At 31.3% G+C, this 21,080-nt stretch overlaps 2 protein-coding genes across 6 annotated transcripts; one reads left to right on the forward strand and one right to left on the reverse strand.

Moving 5' to 3' along the window:
- The first annotated feature begins 1,706 nt into the window (after window positions 1–1,706).
- On the forward strand, window positions 1,707–8,281 carry LOC109813440 (uncharacterized). 3 transcript variants are annotated; one of them, XM_020377631.3, is made up of 13 exons: window positions 1,709–2,112; window positions 3,613–3,940; window positions 4,668–4,741; window positions 4,876–5,035; window positions 5,131–5,155; window positions 5,255–5,344; window positions 5,439–5,610; window positions 5,849–5,922; window positions 6,120–6,189; window positions 6,675–6,746; window positions 6,823–6,965; window positions 7,373–7,446; window positions 7,769–8,281. In XM_020377631.3, exons 2-13 carry the CDS (start codon window positions 3,736–3,738, stop codon window positions 7,822–7,824), a joined length of 1,215 nt encoding a protein of 404 aa, XP_020233220.1. In that variant the 5' UTR covers window positions 1,709–2,112; window positions 3,613–3,735; the 3' UTR covers window positions 7,825–8,281. The 3 variants fall into 3 exon arrangements, with proteins under 3 accessions (XP_020233223.1, XP_020233220.1, XP_020233222.1); XM_020377633.3 differs by having other exon boundaries at window positions 1,712–2,112; window positions 6,832–6,965; XM_020377634.3 differs by lacking the exon at window positions 5,131–5,155 and having other exon boundaries at window positions 1,707–2,112; window positions 4,876–5,039.
- Window positions 8,282–10,458: 2,177 nt separating this feature from the next.
- Window positions 10,459–19,093, reverse strand: LOC109813462 (putative ADP-ribosylation factor GTPase-activating protein AGD14). Of its 3 annotated transcripts, none has more exons than XM_020377654.3 (15): window positions 18,962–19,093; window positions 18,486–18,611; window positions 15,804–15,865; window positions 15,277–15,364; window positions 15,115–15,176; window positions 14,934–15,030; window positions 14,388–14,774; window positions 13,432–13,750; window positions 13,110–13,348; window positions 12,867–13,031; window positions 12,659–12,763; window positions 12,346–12,429; window positions 11,705–11,867; window positions 11,562–11,607; window positions 10,459–11,123 (listed from the first exon to the last, which is right to left on the reverse strand). In XM_020377654.3, exons 2-15 carry the CDS (start codon window positions 18,582–18,584, stop codon window positions 10,994–10,996), a joined length of 2,046 nt encoding a protein of 681 aa, XP_020233243.2. In that variant the 5' UTR covers window positions 18,585–18,611; window positions 18,962–19,093; the 3' UTR covers window positions 10,459–10,993. The 3 variants fall into 3 exon arrangements, with proteins under 3 accessions (XP_020233243.2, XP_020233242.2, XP_082928877.1); XM_020377653.3 differs by having other exon boundaries at window positions 18,903–19,063; XM_083072751.1 differs by lacking the exons at window positions 10,459–11,123; window positions 11,562–11,607; window positions 11,705–11,867 and having other exon boundaries at window positions 12,412–12,532; window positions 18,903–19,063.
- Window positions 19,094–21,080: the final 1,987 nt, after the last annotated feature.

Below are 21,080 nucleotides of genomic sequence, written 5' to 3' on the forward strand. Positions count from 1 at the left end.
ATTTTTTAATTTTTTTAATTGTGAGAATTATTTATAATGAGATTCTTCATTGTATTCAAAATATTATTTTAACAAAAAGAATATGATTTTTTTCCAAAAACAAAAAATAATATTTACGTTTTTTTTTATGTATACTACAAAAATGTTTATATAATAAAAACGTTAAATAAGTCGAAATGACACCATTTTTTTTTGTATTGATTAAGTCATCGGTAACAAATTTATTCGATACTAAGTCAATACAAAATTCATTCATAATTTTAACATTCTCGAGATTCGATCTTGGAATCATGACATCTTAAGTGAACCTGATAATCAAGTGCACCACAACACATTATGCATATATATATAAGATTGAAAAAAAATTCTTTTTATCTCTCTCAAAGCACGTATATTATCGAAAAAGTCGATGCTATTTTAAGATATAACGTCAACTTTTTTGACACTAAATTTAAATTAAGTTTAGTATCAGAAAAGTCGATACTATTTTTTATATATAGCGTCAGCTTTTTTTTGATACTAACTTAATTTAAATTAATATAAAAAAATTCAACATTATATCTAAAGAAATAGCGTCAACTTATTTAATACTAAACTCAATTTAAATTTAGTGTCAAAAATATTAACACTTTCTGACAGTATTTATATCGGTTATTAACTATCGCTTATTTTTTTTTCAATTATTTCAATATTTTCTTGTAGTGATATGTCTACACATAATATCTATAGGCTTTTTTATTAGACATAATATGTACAGTTAATTTTATTAATGGTTGATATTTTTTTTTCTTCAAATGAATATATTATTTACTTTAGAGAAGCCGAAGTAAAAAACTTACGTCAGTTAATTTATACACTGGATGAAAAATATTTAACTTTAATTTCATATTATAACGTACAATTTGGTAAGAATTTGGAAATTTATTCGTAAGATCGAGAAGTCAAATTGGGAAGAATAAATTCAACAACCTTTTACAAACGTCAAAAGTCATGGTTCCATTTGGCTACATGCAGGCAACAAAAATCATAGCAATCCATCATTATTGTTATTACTACCAAAAACATAATAATTTGTGGCATGAAATCAATCATTAAGTTCGGCGTGAAACAAACACTATAGAATCTATCTTTAAACTCATTTAATGCCTGGATGGTACATGCATCATTACTATCCTCATGTCACCAACCCCCATACCAGCATGCCTGCTTGCTGTTCTTCCTTTTGTATTATAAAAACACCCATTAATCAGTTTACCTTTATACAATTGATTCCTTTCCAAATCTCTGAAAAAAATCATGTTATTCATGCTAGCATGCCAATGAATTAAATCTCTTTAATTTAGTATAATTAAATTTACAGAACATGTCTATTTTTAAAACTTAGTTTGAGTCGAAAGCTTATTTACATAATTTGTCTTATATAAAACTTGTAGATATTTTAGTCTGAACCGAAAACTTATTTATTTAGCCCATCTTATACAAGACTTATAAACAAGTCAATGGACTTAAGTAGATCAATAGGTTTAGGAATATATTATTATTAGATATCACTTTTTGTACCGAATAAAAAATTACTTATCGAGTACATACGTAAAAGGGAAAAACTTATTTATATATCTATATGTGAGATAACATTTGTAAAAGTGGAGGAATAAATGCAATGAATATTCGTATAAAAAAATGCAATGAATATTAAAGAGTTGTGTTGTGGGGGATGATTGATGAATAGTTAAGTTTAGCTTGAAAGATAGAAGAATTGGGAAAGGGAAGAAAGTGCATGAAGCTTAAGGTTACGGCGGGAGAAAAAGAAGGAAAAAGCTAAGAAAAAAACCACCGAAAAGCAACCTTGGCCACCTCTATGTCGCTGTCTCACAACAATTAGTCTTAGTGTCTCTCATCTTTATTATATTCACTTTTAAACACAACCAACAAACACATGCACCAAGTAACAACCATATATATCTATGTCTTTTGTTCTTTTTGTGAGAGAACATTGTAATGGCAAGGAATAATCAAAGCCTGTCCAAGATAAAGGGTGACTCAGTTTGTTATTATTGCCTTATGCTTTTTGATCATCTTCTTCAATTCTCTTCTCCAATTTTGATCTTTCAGGTACTTATTTTGATCACAATAATATTTTGTTTTTTTAATCCGTAGAAAATATTACAATAGAGTTGTGTGTGTGATAAGTGCAAAGTGAGCTATTCTTTCGCAATTGTTTGATTCTCATTTATTGATCAACCCCATTTGATGATTGCAACTAATCAATTTCCTTTCATTTCTGCACTTCTTTGCCTTTGAAATATGAACTGCTACGTGGTTTTTTCATTCTTGGTGTTCTACTTTGTGAATTTTTTTTCATGGGGAAATTTATCTGTTTTTGTTTTCTCTTTCGTTAGTCTTTGATCAGTTTTTCTGTTGTTATGAGTCATTTTATCAATATGTGAATTGATACTTTATTATATAAATTATAGATATAGATTATGGTTTGTAAAACATTCACATATGTATATATGATTATTATTATTATATGAGTGGAACTGATGAACGCATAAGTTTGATCGATTTCTTGTTTGCCGAGAATATCAGAAAGGGGAATAAACGAAAAATTGGACGCTTACTTCGAGGTTTAGAGAAACGAATATCACTTCTATGGCTCTCTTATATTATTGTTTCGGGGCAAATGATAAATATTAGTTTCTTTATTTTGCTATATTCTAATTTTATTTTTCTTTTCCTCAAAAAAAAAAAAAAGTTATTCGTCCCACTTGTATTTTTATTTTAAAGTTGACACTGTGATTAACTAAATATTTATAGTTTAAAAAACTGTTGATAGTGTTGGTGAAGTTATTTATAAATTGTCAACTTATAAATAATACGGTTAACTGTTGTTAAACTATTTTTGGTATTTATATATAAAAAAATAAAAAAAAAAGTAATTTTACACTTTTCTCTTTCCCTTTACTTTTCCCCCAAAAAACATCTCTTCAACACTGCGAAGGGAAACCCGATATCACGATTGTTACTGCAAATGATGTGAAAAAGTTCTTTAACTTTTTTCCATAAAGAAAATCACAATAAACTATAGCCAGCGAAGAAAGTGGAGGTTTTTGAATTCAGGAAAAACAAATAAAAAAATCTAAAGACAATTTTTTTTTTTTTTTTTTTTTGGCTTTTCTAACTTTAGAAAACCGGTTTCCACTTGAAGAAGGTGGAGGTTTCTAATTCAACGTACAACAGGTAAGACTTTACACAACCAAGGAATGTTCCATTGAATATTTTTTTCAGATATTATTCAACTTTCTCACCAAGTGATATGAATTTTGTGGTTGATTATCAAAGGGAATTTTAATAATATGGTAGGCATACCAATAAATTTGGTGTTTAGCATTTTATTCTATGATGATTGGTAAGACGATGCATGGCATGGCCAAAAAAGAATCTGAGACTAGTAGGACCAACTAAAACAACTATTATTCTCATGGTTACGTGAAGATGAAGTGTCCCAAGAAAGATAATTTTTGGTTCTTATTTAAATGTGTTGTTTCATTCGAGGCATAATGAATGTGATGAATTTTCCATAGTAATGTTGAGTCTTTTCATGCATTACAGATTTACAGTGCAGGGGAGAAGAATAGAAGATCTTAATTAGAGGTGTGTGGGACCCATTTATTGTGTCTGTGAGACTGAGCGATCCATTCATGCACTGTGTGGCATTGATTTTTTGAAGAAAAGATGGAGAGTGGAGAAAGCAGCAACAGTAATGGTAACCAAAGGAGTCAAGTGTTGAAGAATTCTTCATGGTACAGTCAATTCAGAAATGCTTCAAATCCTTGGATGGCAAGATACGTGTATGGCTTCATTTTTTTGGTGGCCAATCTCTTGGCATGGGCCTCTCGTGATGAACTTTCTAGTCTTAGTGCTCTTATACAATTGAAGGGTAAGATTGCTTGAATCCTTGAATCAATGAACTTTCACTTCCCTTCACCATCCTTTCAAACATGACCATGCCAATGCCATAAACATGATGGAAAGAATTTTCTTCTTAGTACATGGACCCTTGTATGTATATCGGGTGTTGCATTTTCATGCAAAAGAAGAACACCAACAATGTATTCTTTTAGGATTTAACTTTTATGAATTTTTACATCCACAACTAATCATAAATCATGTTAAGAATGTCTTTTATATTAATATATAAGTAAGTAGTTTTTTTTATATCTTATATGAAATTTATTGATTTTTACAATAATTATCTTAAAAATCATATTTATTGTGACTTTTGATCGATTGATAGTGTAAAATCTCTTTATATTGTCGGTGTATTGAAATTAAACTTTAGTTTCAAGCATGAATATGACAATGCCATGAGTATGATAGAATTTTCTTCCAACCTAATTCATAGACCCTTGTGTGAATATAGGGTGTTGCATTGCATCTTCATGCAAAAGGAACACTTAAAAAGTTTTTTTTTAATTTTTAATTTGTATTCTATTATTAGATTAAGTTTATTTAAGATGTGTTAAATTAGTTTCTAGTTGGAGGGTTTTAATAAATTTCAATGTGCCTTAAAAAGAGTACCACAGAGAGTGTATCATTAACATTCGTATTATCGTATATTCTTATGATGCCAATAGCTTGAATTCTAACACATATTGAACCCACAGAGTTAAAGGGATGCAAGGTTGGACAAGATTGTTTGGGTCCAAATGGTGTTCTGCGTGTGAGCATGGGTTGCTTTGTATCCTTTTCAAATTTCAAATACTTATATGCATGAATGAAATAAGGTTTGTAGAAAAGGAGAAAAAGAACCAAACATTAGATCAATCATTAATCAATATTTATGCAGAGTTTTGAACCTTAATTCTTGATCAGTTATTTTATATGATAATGTTTTGTTCAACTATTGGCACTTCTAAACTGAACGAAGGAAGAGATGAATGGCACTCTGGATGGTGGTTAGTCAAGATTGTTCTCTTGATCCTTGTCACGATATTCCCATTTTTACTTCCTACTGAGTTCATTGAGATCTATGGTTGGTAAATGCTTCCTCTTTGATATGAAAAATTTTATATAATTATATTTATTAACTTTGTTATTTCTCTAACACTAATTATTTTTTGGGGGCAGGGGATGTTGCACATTTTGGTGCTGGGTATGTGTTTTTTTTTTTAACTCTGCTAAATTATTTCAGCATATTTTTGTCTTGAACTGTTCTGTGATTATTTTAATTGTCTATGTAACTTTTTTTCAGGGTTTTCCTCCTAATTCAATTAGTAAGCATAATCAGCTTCATTACGTGGCTGACTGATTTTTTTGGCTCTGAAAAATATGCACAAAGATGGTACGAAATTTTTAATTAAATTATTTATACTTATTTTTTATAGTATTATATTTTTTTAAATTAATGTTTACATTTATATTCAATTTCTGTGTAGCCAAGTCCAGGTGATGTTATTTGCAACTGTTTCATATTTTATTTGTTTGGTGGGGATCATTTTGATGTACATTTGGTATGCACCACAACCATCTTGCCTTGAAAACATCTTCTTCATCACTTGGACCCTAGTACTTCTCCAACTCATGACAAGTGTATCTCTACATCCAAAAGTAAGTAATATTTATCTTGACCGTGAGTTTTAAAATACTGCATAGATCATGTTCATGAATAAAAAAAAATTGTTTGTTAGGTCTTTTGCATGCTCAACTTGTTGATAAAGTTTTCTAAAGGTTTTGACAAAAAGTTTTAAGGATCCAATTCATCCCCTTTTGGATCCAGCCATTATTTTCAACACAGCTTACTATAGCTTCCATCATGACTTTATGTTGAATTTATTTCTCTCGATAGGTGAATGCTGGAATTCTAAGTCCAGGGTTGATGGGTCTCTATGTTGTCTTCCTTTGCTGGTGTGCACTTAGAAGGTAGGGCTTACTAATCTTTGCCTTCACTTTTGTACTCTTAATATTGATAATTTGATATAGCTGTCTAATGCATGTAGCTTCTAATGTTTGGAGTTTTTTTTTGCCCATTTATTGCTTTTGTGATCCCTCTAACTTGTATTAATGTATTGTCTTCATTTCTGTTGAATTTGAGCTTTAGAACATATTTGTTTGTGCAGTGAACCTGAGGGAGCTGTATGCATCAGGAAGTCAGAATCTGAAGCCAAAACTGACTGGCAAAGTATCATTGTAATATTCTCTATTTCATGTTGAAATGAAATTTGGATTTCATAATGGAATTGCTCTTTAAACATGATAATTTTGAATCAACAAAAAATGCTTTTTCCCTGCAAGTTTTGTATAATATGCAAAATCATGTGTCTTTAGTCCAGTTATAGTCTCACTACTAGTTTGATTAGCACGTATCCCTTCAAAAAGTTCAAGGAGAAAAAAATGCTATTCCCACAAGTTTATCATGAAAATTATTTTGCAAGCTTTAAGATTTTCAATTTAGATCTTCTCATGTTAATAAGTAACATTAAGACATTATTACGACTTATGAAAGAAAAATGGACATGAGGGGATCAAAACATTTTCGATCTTTTGTTTGGCTTTTGTTCTCATCACACATTGTTTTTGAAGGCTTGGTAATTTTATTTTCAAAAGCTATGAAATGCATGACATTACTTCGCCTTCTGTATAATTGGCTGACATTTGAAAATGACTGTTGGCAGAGCTTTGTTGTTGCAATACTAGCCCTTGTTGTCGCAACATTTTCTACTGGCATAGATTCCCAAAGCTTTCAGGTTAGATATTACAATTTACAAGATCTAAATTGAACATGAATTTTAATATCAGGTTCTCTAAAGCATATCGGATTAGTTCTTTCAGTTCAGGAAGAGTGATCCGCCAGCAGAAGATGAAGTTCCATATGGTTATGGCTTCTTCCATTTCGTTTTTGCCACAGGAGCAATGTACTTTGCAATGCTATTGATCGGATGGAATAGTCATCATTCTATGAGAAAGTATGATCCCATCTTGTAATTGGCCCATAGCATGTTATGTACATCTCATTCATATCATTTCTTGTTTTGCTTTGTCACCCAAAAGAAAGGAAACTCATTGCATTTCTATTTATTCATTGCCAAAAACAATCATACAAATCTAGATGCCACCTAAACTCAACAAAATGTGGTGCAACATGAAGTTTGAGAAGTTATTCTGTGTTTGACATAACATCATCCTGGATCCGAGCACTTTATTATCCTAATATAGCATTTTTTTCATAGTTGTCAGCAATGTCACTCAGCAAAATGTGGTCACTCTTCTTATAGTAGCAAGTTTATAAGAAATTGATCATGCCTTAAAAGACTTTAATAGAAGTTATAATTTTTTTTTGGAAATAAGATGTAATGCCTATATTCTATTGCAGATGGACAATTGATGTGGGATGGACCAGCGTCTGGGTCAGAATAGTGAATGAATGGTTGGCAGTTTGTCTTTACTGTAAGTTAATTGCTGTATTTTTCCTTCCCCTAAACTAGGCTTAGCATTGAGATTTGAATTTTATCTAAGCATATAATGAAAAGAGGAATTTTAGAAATCACTTTCTAGCACATTCTTTGTTATTGGGTGAAATACATATGGAAACCATAGAATAGGGAATTAGGACCAATCAAATTGAAGTGGGACTGACATTGTTTATCGAGACATATATAAATTTGACCCAATAACAAAGAATGTGTTGCTGGTTTGGAAAATTTTAAACTGAGAGAAAGACTCTTAATGCAACACTTTTTTTGAGCAAAGAAAGCTTGTGTTTTCACAGTATGGATGTTGATAGCTCCAATCATATGGAAGAGCAGACAAGGTGGTTCTACCTGAGAAGTTCCCTGTTATCCCCATTTTGGTTTGATATTGTGAGGATTAAGATCTTAAATGGCACCATATATCTGCTGTACTACACATGTAGTGGACTCCTCCAGTTGCTGCTCTCTCAGATAGGAAAAAGAACTGCAATTGCAACACCTGGAAATTTGTAGTCAGAAGCAATGGTTCTGGCACAAATGCGCATCAGCTGTTGTTGGATGTGTTACTTGAAGCAACGCAGTTGTTCAGTTATCACTGAGGGAGCATAATGTAACTTAACCATTTAGGGGATGCTCATTGGAAATTAATTCATGATTAGTCAATTTATGTGTTTCAATTATTAGACTAATTTTCATTTTGGTGAGTGAATCACCGTATATTCAACATAAGGTAAGCAGTGGATTACCATTTGTCAGTAACAAATAATATCCAAGGCACAATCAATGAAGCAGATTTCATTGTTTTTAATCTATTATTATCGTTAGAGCAATCATTTACAAGTAGTAATATTTTGAGAGTTTTTTTTATTTTTTTATTATAAAAAAATAAATATGTACAACAATAACACAAATTGTATAATATTTATCAAACTAGCACATTTTACTGTGCTTTTAATAATGTCCCTTCTCCAATTCGGATTCTTCAAAGGAAATTTTGTGTTTTTATAATATATACAGCTGAGAAATCGGGTGGATCATCCAAATTTCTTACAGCAACTTTTTTTTTTTATTTAATTTCATTTTTAAATTTAAATTTAAAAGGTTAATTTGTAAAATATAATTAAATAATTAGTGAATAAGATTATTAATTTATAATTAAATTTTTTATTTTATAGAATTAAATGATTATATTTTAGAAAAATAATCTGATTTATAAATTTAAAAATAAATTTTTGTTAAAATTAATTTAATTTAGCTTGTGATAATCAGTGAATAAAATTTTTATTTTATAGAATTTAATAATTATATTTAAGAAAAAAGAAAGAGAAAAATAAAATTTATTGATGACGTTAATTTAAGTACATTAAATTAAATAAAAAACGTACAACACAAATATAAATTATATCTATTCTATTGGTGTTCCTCCTTAGTTGGAACATTTCTTTTTTGGTTGAACTGAAATTACAAATTAACTTAATTAAAATTCACTATTCTTTTACAAATTAATTTAATTAAATTAATCACTAAAAATTTAAATTTAAAACTGAAATTAAATAAATCAAAAATAAAAATTAAAAAAATTGTGAGAAATTTGGGTGGTCAACCCCAATTTCTCAGCAACATATATTATTAAAAAAATCCACTTTGAAAAATAAATTAGGAAAAGGATAGTCTTAAAACGCAGTAAAATATGTTAGTTTGGTAAATATTGTATAATTTGTACTATTGTTGTACATATTTTTTTTTGTAATAAAAAAAATAAGAAAGTCATATTTTGATGGATTAAAATCATTTGATTTTTTTTTTAAAACAAAAAAGACTTTTCAAGAGTGAACTTGCCTATAAAATGGACAAGTGAAGTGAGGTTTATTAGTAATACAAAATATATTATGATTTAAACTCACTAAAATTTAAAAGAGTATGTACCCTTGTTTACTTTAGAGACAGTCCCGTTTTGAAGGGTTACTTATGTTAAAATTGTATATTAAAAAAGGTTCAAAAAGTCCCAAAGGAAATTCAGTCGCTAACTTAGAAAATCTAGGCACCATTTTATATAAAAGATACCTTGAAATACACGTACAATTTAATGATTTTGCTTTCATTTTCTTTTTACAAATTATTCTCTATAACTTTTTCTTTCATACAGTTTCTCTCTTAGTACTATATTTGATGTCATTTTTAAGTTTACATGATTTGTTATGGGGAGATTATGAATCCCACATGGTATAATACTTTGTTTAGATCCATGTGTATTGCTAAACTTATGACGTAAACCTTACAATCACTCGTGAAAAATAACGTGGACCCATTCACTAGCACTTTTCATAAGGAGATATGAAATCAATTGACCTTGTAGTACTTGCAACTTTATTTACCATCATGGCTAGATCCAACACTAGCCACGTTTTTTTGGTCCAAAACACTAGCCACTTGAACATGATCTGAAACCCATCGACATCCACTTTCTGGACCTGATTATAGATGTTGTTGTGTAGGCAAAGGACCATGGTTGGTAGAAATAGAGGTAGCTTTTGCATTTGGAATGGGCTAAAGGACACGGACAATTCTCCTCGAGCTTGATGGTTATGGAGGAAATGAGACAATGAGATATATTCAGTCACTGTCATACATACAAGATCATGGAATCCACCCACAATGCACAATGCTTGTATTTATATTTTTAAGAATAGGCATTTTTTTATTTTACCAGTATACCATGCTCGCTGGAAAAGAAACAACCATCAGCAACTATCACGCACAATAATTTCAGAAAACAGGTTGAGGTGGTATAGCGTAGAACTGCAATAGTAGCAGTAAGATGATTTCATTTTCCTATGGTTGCGAAGTTTCTCAGCTGAAGGAATATTGAGTGACACTTTCGAGTGATTATTAGAATATGGATTGAGTCAGGCCCAAAAAGTGATCCATACCTTCAGAGAGACTAAACAGCAGCAGTTCCATTTTTTGGCCTCTGGCCCACCCCATTACAAAAAAAAAAAACAGCTTAATTTCATTTCATGCATAAAATTGAAAAACCTTACCAAAATTGTGAGGTCACAAATCATACAATATAGTAAAACTCCCCCCTCCCCCCAAAAAAAGAAAAAGAAAAAGAAAAAGAAAAAAGAACACGAGTAGGGCTACAGGGAGCACCAAAAAAACACCACCAACCAATCTATACTACAATTACAAATGAACAACACATGGGTGCACCCCAAAAAAGAGAAGAAAAATTATGACTCCTCGAATGGTTCTCTTCACCCCTTTCATTCATCTGTTCTTTATCTCACTCCTTTCCCCTCTTCAAAGTAGATTTTGTCTTCACCTTTCCGATAGAAATAGCAATTTACACTGGCCAAATGCAATATGACTTCAACCCAGGGGTTACCACAAACTCCATAATCCGTAAGTGTATGTATCACTTTGACTGACAACAGAAAGTGAAGCTGAAACTTGCACATATTTATACAGGGGGCAACAAGTTGATGATTGACTTTACAAGTCCAGGTGGACAATTTTTCACATTATCCGAATGGGTTTCCTCCTGTAGGGAATGAATTAGAGGGGGGAGTGTTCGATAACCCACCGGTCAGCTGCTGATCAGGATTTGACAAGCCGAAAGCAGCTCCTTGATTTCCGAAATCCCCAACTTGCCTACGCAGTCAGTTAAAATCATTGAGTGGCAATTCAAGTAATGCTGAACAAAAAATAATCATAGATGTCATCCCATATAACTGCAATGAATTGCTCCTTGCACTAATCACTTCAAAAATTAGGCTAAATAAAAACTAGCAGAAGTTCTCAATGATAGCACCTAACGTAATAACATCTGCCCACATAAGAGACTAGTGAAACATGAGATGCTAAAATGTGTTTTATACGAGTAAAGGGTTCATTACATCATTTAAGTTCATTCTATATACTATGCAGCATGATTTGGGATAGATACAGGAAAGGAGTCAAAGGACCCAAAATGAGTTTCCAAGAGTTAGTATACGACCAAACCTACAATAGCCTATGCAAGAAATATTATCATGATTAAAGAGTAGTTTACCTTGCAACAAATATTATCATGATTAAAGAGTAGTTTACCTTGGTATTGGCATGTTAGTTGGCATTTGTTGCCCCATGTATGCCCCTGAAATTTTCGCATGGTTCAGAATACAGATACAAAAGCAAACGACCTTAGGCATAGAACAATCAATTGAAGAATGGTAAAAAAAAAATAAACATACTTGGCCCCAATGCAGATGCATGAATTTGTGCTTGTGTAGGACGAAATGATGATGACAGGGGTGGAGTCCAGGCAAGTGATGGATTACCCATGTTTGAAGGGTGCACTGCACCTGCAGGCGGTACACTAGGCAGGGCACCTTGCAAGGATGACATAGAAGGAAACTGTACTCGAGTAAACCAACCAGAAAATCATCAACCATGATTGTCTTTTATTTTTCCAAACAAAAACAGAAACGAAATATTCTGAAGTTTGAACTAACTAATGAATGAATATTACAGAGCCAGTTGCACTTCAATGTCTTTTCAAATTCAATGTGAAGAGATCATAAAGAAAAAAAAGATAGCAATTTTCATTCTTATATATAGTTCTGCTATAGGCAAGATGCAAACTTGAGAGTGACATGCAGTTAAGTAACAACGATGAAAAAAGAAATGTTTTTGACTCAATAATGGACAATATCCAAAGCATCATTTATCCACAAACATTCACTATTGAAAAGTAAAATCATTAATTGGCAATATTAAATGTAAATGGTTTTAATACAATACTCAGCATTACACACAAGATTGACAGTAAAGTATGAACAATAATTGGCAATAGCACAAAAATATTTTAAATCAATGAATGAAAATCACATACAGTTGGGGCTTGATTTGGGGCTGGTGCACTGCTGACATCAAATGGATTTATTGACCTTGATGGCTGAGGAAAACTTGGCACAGGCTGCAACAGTGGGTAGACACTTATATGAGAGAAATGCTCACACTACTGCATTAGCCACAGATTGAGCATGTGTCTGGTTTGATTATTTTTGAGGAAAAATGGCCTTTAAAAGAGAAAAGGTCTTTCAGAGTATGATTTTGATTGTGAGATGTTTTGAACAAAAAATAAACTAATCCAAACACACACTAGGATAATCTGGTAAGCTAATCATTCTGGATTGTAACAGTACCACCACATTATTGTATGGCATTGCGATACCCATGCCATGGGGAACACCCATTTGCCAACCTACAACTGGAGCTGGGAAGGGAGAATATTTTACAGTGAACAGATCCTGCATTAAACACAACTAACTGTAAGACAAAAAATATACACATAAATGTGCACACTGCACACAATATAGATGGTTGTCAAGCAAAATAAGGACTAAGGAATACCTCAGGAAGTTCTTTCCTTCCACTTGCTTTAACTTCCACAGCAGGAGGTTGTGAAACAACACTGGATATAGCCTCATTGGCAGGCTTTGAGGCATGATGGTATGTATGCGGCATTGGTGTGTTTGGATGTCCTTGCACTGTGGGTGCAGAAGGTACATTCCATGACTGCAAGATATTTCCAGGAAGGGTGAAAATAAATACTAAACCTGAATTAACAGTCGGCATGTGAGATGACTGCCAAACCTGATTATTTGCTGCTCCACCTAATGGTGGTGTAAATTGTTGTGTAGTAGACTGACTAGCAGCAGCAGGGAACAATGGTTGTTGCTGCTGCAAACTGGCCCACTGTCCTGCATTATTAAGAGGCGATACTGATGTCAATCCAGGAGATGGTACTGAAGCATTGCTGGGTGGGAAAGCTGAGAAACCAGTAACATTTGCGGGTCCAGAAGTAGAAGTAAGAGATGGTGCTGGAATAGGTACTGCAAGTAAAACAGATGAGTCATCAGTTCTTGGTAATGATATCACACTGCCCTTGAAATAGCTGTTGCAACAAGTAGGTCACCTTGGACTCCAGAAAATTGAGCAGGTAAAGATGCTGGCACAGACAATTCGGATAACACTGATTCAAGTGAATTGAAATTTGAGGAGCTTGGAGTTGCTTTTGCCCCAGGAGCAACATCAAAAGAGGCCCAATTGTCATTGCCGGAATTTGCTGGTTGCACAACAGGTTGCGGCACAGTAGATTGTTGGGCTTGAGGAACTGATGGAGCTACCGGAAGTTCAGGATCAGCATCAAAATCAATAAGGCTCTTAGTCGTCTCAAGTTTAACATCTACTGGATTTTCGTTGACAGATGTTAAGCTACTGGAAGATGCAGTTCTCTGAAATTATAAACAGTCATTTGTCATAAAAAATCTGCATTCCAAATCAAGTTCAACTACTAATAGGAACTTGGGTAAGTCCCACATAAAATAGTATGGGATACTTGGTAGAGTATTTAAGTGCTTGGTTCTCCCCAGTCCCCACCATAACAGCTAGCTTTCAAGGGAGAATTCCCCACGTGCTTGGGCACTTATCAACTACCTTACTAAACTATAGTGCCTAAGTAGGTTAAGGGGAGGTCTGTCAAAATAATTCATGCTAAACAAAGTAAACAGTAAACACTGAGCTAGATCTTGCAGAAAATTAACTATGGGCTCTAATGAACAGTTAGTGTTCATGCTATTGTAGATTGACCAGATTCCTATTGTTCATCAAATGCTTAAAGCAAAATCTTGAAGTATGCAATAATAATAAATTCACCAGCATAATAAAAAAGTATGTTAAACCAAAAACATCTTCAAGGAAATAACAGAAAAATATTAGCATTGATTAACAAAACATAGTTAATTTGTTACAGCATAAACAATGATAAACAGATCAGAGATAAACACCAAAGGCAGGTCATGCAGCATCCAGCATCAGGATTCAGGACCCAGGTGGTAGAACCATATGGAACATCATCAATAATAATTTCACCTGTGTCAATGCTGAACTATCAGCAGGTCTTCCACTGTTTGATTTGGGTGGTTCACTTATCCGAAGAGGTACTACATTTTCTCCCAATATTTCTCTAACAGGTCGGACCACTGGTGGGCTTGAAGAACCCACATCTTTGGCTCGCTCAGGAGATTGGCTTTCCACCTTATAATCTCCATCTGATATTCTACGATCTTCACGGCGCCAATCATTAATTATTGGAGGACGACCAGGACTTCTCCTATAATCACCATATTGCCTACTTTCTTGATCATATCCAGGACTTCTTCCACCTGGACTAGATCTGTCACTATAACGACGTTCATATGCATCCTCATAGGGAGGGCTTTTAGATCCTCCTCCTTGATAGAAATCATCTTTGTCACCCTGTATATGTTCAAGCATAAGAGAAGAGACTAGAGTGTTAGATTTAGCTGATATATTCAACCAATTTTAAAGATAAACAACAGTGTATATTGAAATTATAACAAACTGAAATATAATCTTAAAAATGGTGCATCCAAATGGGAACAAGAGACATCTTACTGCTTTGACTCTTGGTGGTTTGTCATTGGGCTTTTCTCCAGTAAATCTTCTATCCACATAAACATGCTTAATAAAGTCTCGTAGCCTGTCAACATTACTGGCACCAACAATGCTAATCAGAAAAAATGAATGACGCATCCTGCAATTATATATATAATCAATCATATAAACAATTAATTACCTGCTATCGGGGAAAGAATGACGTTGTGCATCCCATTCTTTAAAATATATTTCTTTTGCACGCTTCAGGTATTAGAAAAAGCAGAAATCAACTTGAGAATATATGATATTGGGCCAACTGAAGATATCTAGCATGAGTTTTAGCATAAACAGGCATTTATACCTGATTTCCTCCTTCTTGAAGTGCACTAACTTCTTGTGAAGTAAACTTAGCCATTGAAACTGACTTTACTCGATGAGTGAATTCCCGACTATAAATCAACACAAAAAGCAGTTGACTTTCAAAGAAAAGTGCAAACTAGAAAGGAAATACTATTATTCTATCTCCAGTACAGCATAATATATCTTAAAAAATGCAGTTTATACCCACTAGTAGAGCATGCACATTATTAGTGCTATATGCAAGACTTATTCCCTACCAAAAGAAAATAATATTTTTGTACTTAAACAACTTTATGAAATCCAACCCATTACAAACAGTCCAACATATACACAAAGTAAACAGAGTTTACGGTATGAAGACCTTTCAAAATTCATCATTGAGTAGAAACTTATGAGCAAAACATTTGAAAGCATTTAAACAAGCAAATGAAAAATTCCAGCATTAAAATCAGCAAAGCAGGTCATCATGAACCATAAAAGCATGTATTCAACACAAATCACAGCGTACATAAATCGCATAGGACTTACTGTATTCCACTACAGTTCGTGCAAACAAACGTCCAGAAATTTGTGCACACATATTGTGGTCCCTGCCAAAAGAGAAGAGAAAATAACTAATGTAACAGATCTGTCACAAAATGAAATGCAATAATTTCCTTGCTAGATTCAGAAGAATGCTCTAAAAGCTGTTAACAGTTAACAACACTTAAATTAAAGTCTACAAAATGATTGTAAAAGAATATTTACAGAGTTTCAAATTTATCTTTGTTAAGGATCCTGTTTTTGCATGAAATCTAGGGAATGATTGAAAGGTGATGGCCTGATGGGAACAGTTATCATCCTGGCTATTTTATAGTCTACATGCTACGAACTTGACATTAGATACAAATGGAAACATTGGACTGTATGTCAATGATAAAATAAAATCCATCTGCAACAGGCTATGGGTGATACAAAATCTGAAAAATCAAGGAAATATATGCCCTCAAACACCACATTGACCTTATCATAGATATCTATTAAATGTCTTAAATACTTGATATTTAATCCTATCAGTCTTAAAGCAAAGGATCAACCAATTTATACACATCTTTAAATAACTTAATATTCAATTTTGTATGATCTATACACATCTCCCAATGTGCAATAGAAATTTTAACTTTTCTCAGAGACCTTGAAAATTAGTAGATTTTTTTTAAAAATACAAAAAAGTTGAAACACAGATTAATTAGTTACTGTTCATCTCATGAAGATATTTATTTAACTCTTTTTTTCAGTCTGAATACTCAGTTAATAGTTCCATTCCCATTGCAGGCTAATCCAGGAACATTTACTCCTATTTGGATGTTTAGAAATAGTACTGTGTTTTGTTAAAAAAAAAAAAAAAATAGTACTATGTGTTCATTGGAAGTGGACTTCAAATAACTGCTTAAACAAATCTGGAATGGTTATCAAAAAATCTGAAATATCTCAAATAACAAAGTAAAAAGCTTGTTGTTTCATATTAATACTAACCGCTAGAGATGAAAATAGATTAGGCCTTAAACAAGAACCTATGGTCTAACATGTTTAAAGCATGCCCTGGCCTATTTAATAAAAAGGTCAGTTTAGGTTTTTAAAAAGTCTATTTATTTAAAAAGATTGGACTTACACTTATAAAAAAAAATCTATTAAGCCTGAAAGACTAATCTATTTTTCTATGATCTATGATATAATAAAAAATAGTGTATATATATATATATAACATTATTAACAATATAATTAAATAAATAAATTTGTAATGCAAAAATTCAAATTATCAATATTTTTTACATTTCTACTACACTTCGCTTACTTTTTTCTTTCATATTCACGGTTAATGATTTAAAATACTTCAAATGTGATGTAGGAAACATTTTTTTTATAAGATTATCTTCTTCATGACAACCTGTACGTGACTGTACGTTACATGGACATGCATGAGTTGTCCCTCAATTAGTTTTTTTATTTTAAACTCTAAATTTTAATAATAATAGAGTAAATTATTTTTTATTATGCAAATTAAACAAGGACATGTATTTAAAAATATAATTGTTGACTTATTTAAAATTAAATTTATTGGTCTAGGCTTTTAAATAGACTAATTACAAAATAGATTTTTAAATAGACTAATTGCAAAATAGACTTTTAAATAGGCTAATAATTATTCCAGACTTTAAAAAGGTCAGACCAGACCTATAAAAAAATCTATAATAAATAATAGATTAGACTTATAAAATAAGTACAACCTATTTATTCAAAGTCTGACTTGACCTATCTATTCCCAGTCATACTAACAGCAAAATTTTCAAAGTATTTCATCAAAAAAGACCAATTTGAGCCTACAAGTTACTTTAATTAATATCATATGAACACATAATGTAATGTCAATATAGACAAGAATAAACTTATCCAGCAATTTTTAATAAAATCAACCAAATACAAAATAAAAAGTCATTAACAGTTTATGGAAGCACTTATTGCCAGAAATCTCATTTACACAACCAATGCAAAGAACCCAAAAATTATTTTAGCACTTTTTTTTCATGAAATTTCCTAAAATGAAATCAATATCGTTAACGGTATCATCAATAGGAACATTTCTCATAAAGGTAGGTAAAATAAGGAAATGGTATAATGTGACAATATCTATCATTGATTTTTAAACTGACAGTTTTAATAATAACAAAGTCAACCATTTATTAACTGGTTTCAAATTACAAAGCAGCAAGTCCAAGTAACTCAATATAATAGGATTTGAGGGTAACATATAGTCTGTTGTAATACCAAATTATAGTTACTGTGGTTGACACTAACAACTAATGAGATTCATAATATTGCAGAATTCATGTATAAAATCTAATTTAAAAACCTTGTACACAGAACTTCATTTAAAAGGAATACCACACATCTAATCCCACACTCCAATTTTCAACCATTTTATTCTTAGTGAAAGACTCAATCAATACACATGCTATAAACAGGTGAAATCGCACTCCGACGTTTCTACTACATACCTAATTTCAATTCTTCTATTTATTCTCATAACACTACATACCTAATTTCAATTCTTCTATTTATTTTCATAACCGTTTCGTTTCTACTTTCTCTTTCTATTCCACCTCCAAGTTAGTTGCAATTTACATTCACACAAACTAAAAATGCATCATATTGACTCGGATAACATCTCACCAGACTGTTGCAGTTAATGCATCTGCGATTAGGTTGAAGCTTGAGAAGACCTCGAATCACGCGCTCGTTCTTCTCGTCTTCCTTCAGGCGACTCGTCATCTCCTCCGCTACTTCAATTCCGCAGTACTGCAAAAACGAAACGTCAATCACATCACCGTAACAATCTTTAAACTATCAATTCTTTAACAATCTTTAAACTAAAAGCACTTGAACAAGTTCAAAATCAGGCATCTAAAAAATCGCCGAAGAAAAAAGGAACAAATCTGTGGTTTCTTAGGCGACAATTTTCTGCCGAACAGAAAAGCGCAGATCTAAGAACAAGAATGTGTTGTGGTTTTGCAAGATTGAAGAATATGATGCTGTGAAGTTAACTAAACTAAACCCTAAGAAGTTGAGGAAATGGAATTGGAAACCGACCAGAGAAAACAGTTGGAGACTTGAATTGAAGAGAGGAGAGAGATGAAGCAGTCACGCACCACCGAAACGAAGAGAGAGAGTCGCAGATCTTCGTCAATTTGTAATGTAATGACTGCTTTGTACAGCTCAGAGAGGTTTTAGCACCAAAATTCTCTGTCTTTAATCCGCAAACAGTTACACTTACACCGGCTTTTGAATTTTTATTTTTATTTTTACTTTTTTATATTTAGTCACTAAAATCCCGTGTTAATTTTTTATCAATAATTTTGTGTTAATTTTATTAAATTAATTAGATTTTATAAAAATATAAACATAGGTAGGATGAAAAAATGGACTCCGTCTTTTAGATTAACTCGTTGAGTTGTCAGAAGTTAATAGTCTGAGTTTAACATTCTACTCCGTCAGTCAGTTTGACTTGTTTAGTCTAATCTATTAAACTAATTTAAACAAAAAAAAATTGTAATTTAATCTAAAAAAAAATGTAAATCGATGAAAATTTACAAATTAGCAGTTCAGTTTGGTTTCTAAATTTTCAAAACTACAGTTTAGTTCAATTTTTGAATTAAAATGTAAAACTACTCTAAATCATATTTATTTGTAAATGTATATTTTTTTCAAATGTATAATATATGTATACAAAATTTTCATATAACACAAAATGTGTTTTATAAAAGCCTAAGCTATTAAAAGGTTTTCTTTCCAAATATACGTTTGATATTTAAAAAGTAATTTATCTAAGTGTAAGTTACTAAAGTGAATTTTAAAATGAAAATTTATGAATTATTTATAATGTTTGAAAATAATTTTTTAAATGACAAACTATATATGTAAGAAAAAAATTTAATATAATAATTAAAATTATATTAAAAAATATTTTTATTAAAATAATAAGATAGGAATTGGTGTTAAGTACATTAAGTGACATAAATATTTTAGTATTTATATATTTTTAATTTTACTTTTGACATACAATTTTAAATAAATAACATAATATTACATAGTTTAAGTTGATTTTTAAATAATAATATTTAAAAACTGTAAAAATTGAATCAAACAAAATCACAAAAAGATTAATTTAGTTTGGTTCAGGTTTCATAATTCATTCAAATTGAATCATACTTTTTTTTTTTTTAATTTGAGTGACTCTTAAACTAAAGACCAAATGAAACGGCATCGGAACACCTTTAGAAAGAGGTACACAAAAGAAATATACAAAAAAAAAATATTTTGGTATTCGACATGCCAACCCACCTTTAAGCAAGGTAAACCAAGTTGTCAAACCCATTTTCATTTGGAGGGCTCGCCCAACCAAACTCCTTTTTGGCAAGACAAATTTAAACAATTAAACTAATCCATTTTATCATTCTTAATGTTAGAGCTTTTCAAAATCTTACCAAACAAAATGAAATTCAACTAACATAATATTACATATTTTTAATTAATTTTTAAATGACAAAGTTTTAAAATTGCAAAAGTCGAATCAAACCAATGATAAAAGATTGATTTGGTTTAATTTAAATTTCATAATTCATTTAAATGAAATTAAACTTATTTTTCTTATTTGATTTGGATGAATTTTAAGATAAAAATCGAATTAAATCACACCACGAACACCCCTAGTAGGTGGTAGGGGGTTTAATGAGTATGTTTAAGGACATTTATTAATATTACTAAGAAAAGAAAGAAAAAAAAGACACTTTGTATCTTTATTAATAAAAGAAAGAAAAATAATAATTAATTTTGATGGATTAATAATTACTTGGAAAAGGGTGAAGATGGTTAGAAGACAATTAATATGAGTAAAAACATCTTAAAAATTTGTACACAAAAAGGAAAAAAAAAATCATTCTTATATCTAACTATAAATTATAAATTTTCTGAAAATAAAAAACAGAATATGTAATTTAATTAGATATTAATAAAATGTATAATAACATAGCACCTAATATGTTATCGTCTGGCATGACATGGTTTGGACTTTGGATTAGGCACAAATGGAATGCAATTGGGTGTATTGTCACGTCTGGTCATACATGGCGACTAATGATAATGTAATGTGTGATTTAACTTTTGAAATCTCATATTCATGGTTTGAATACATGAATTTTGTCCAAATCATGATTTTGATTTTTGAGTTTCTCCAAATCCAAATCCAAACTAAACATGCTCTATAGACAA

This window comes from Cajanus cajan, chromosome 1, assembly GCF_000230855.2.
Source record: "Cajanus cajan strain Asha chromosome 1, NIPB_CcT2T_4, whole genome shotgun sequence".
NCBI lineage: Eukaryota > Viridiplantae > Streptophyta > Magnoliopsida > Fabales > Fabaceae > Cajanus > Cajanus cajan.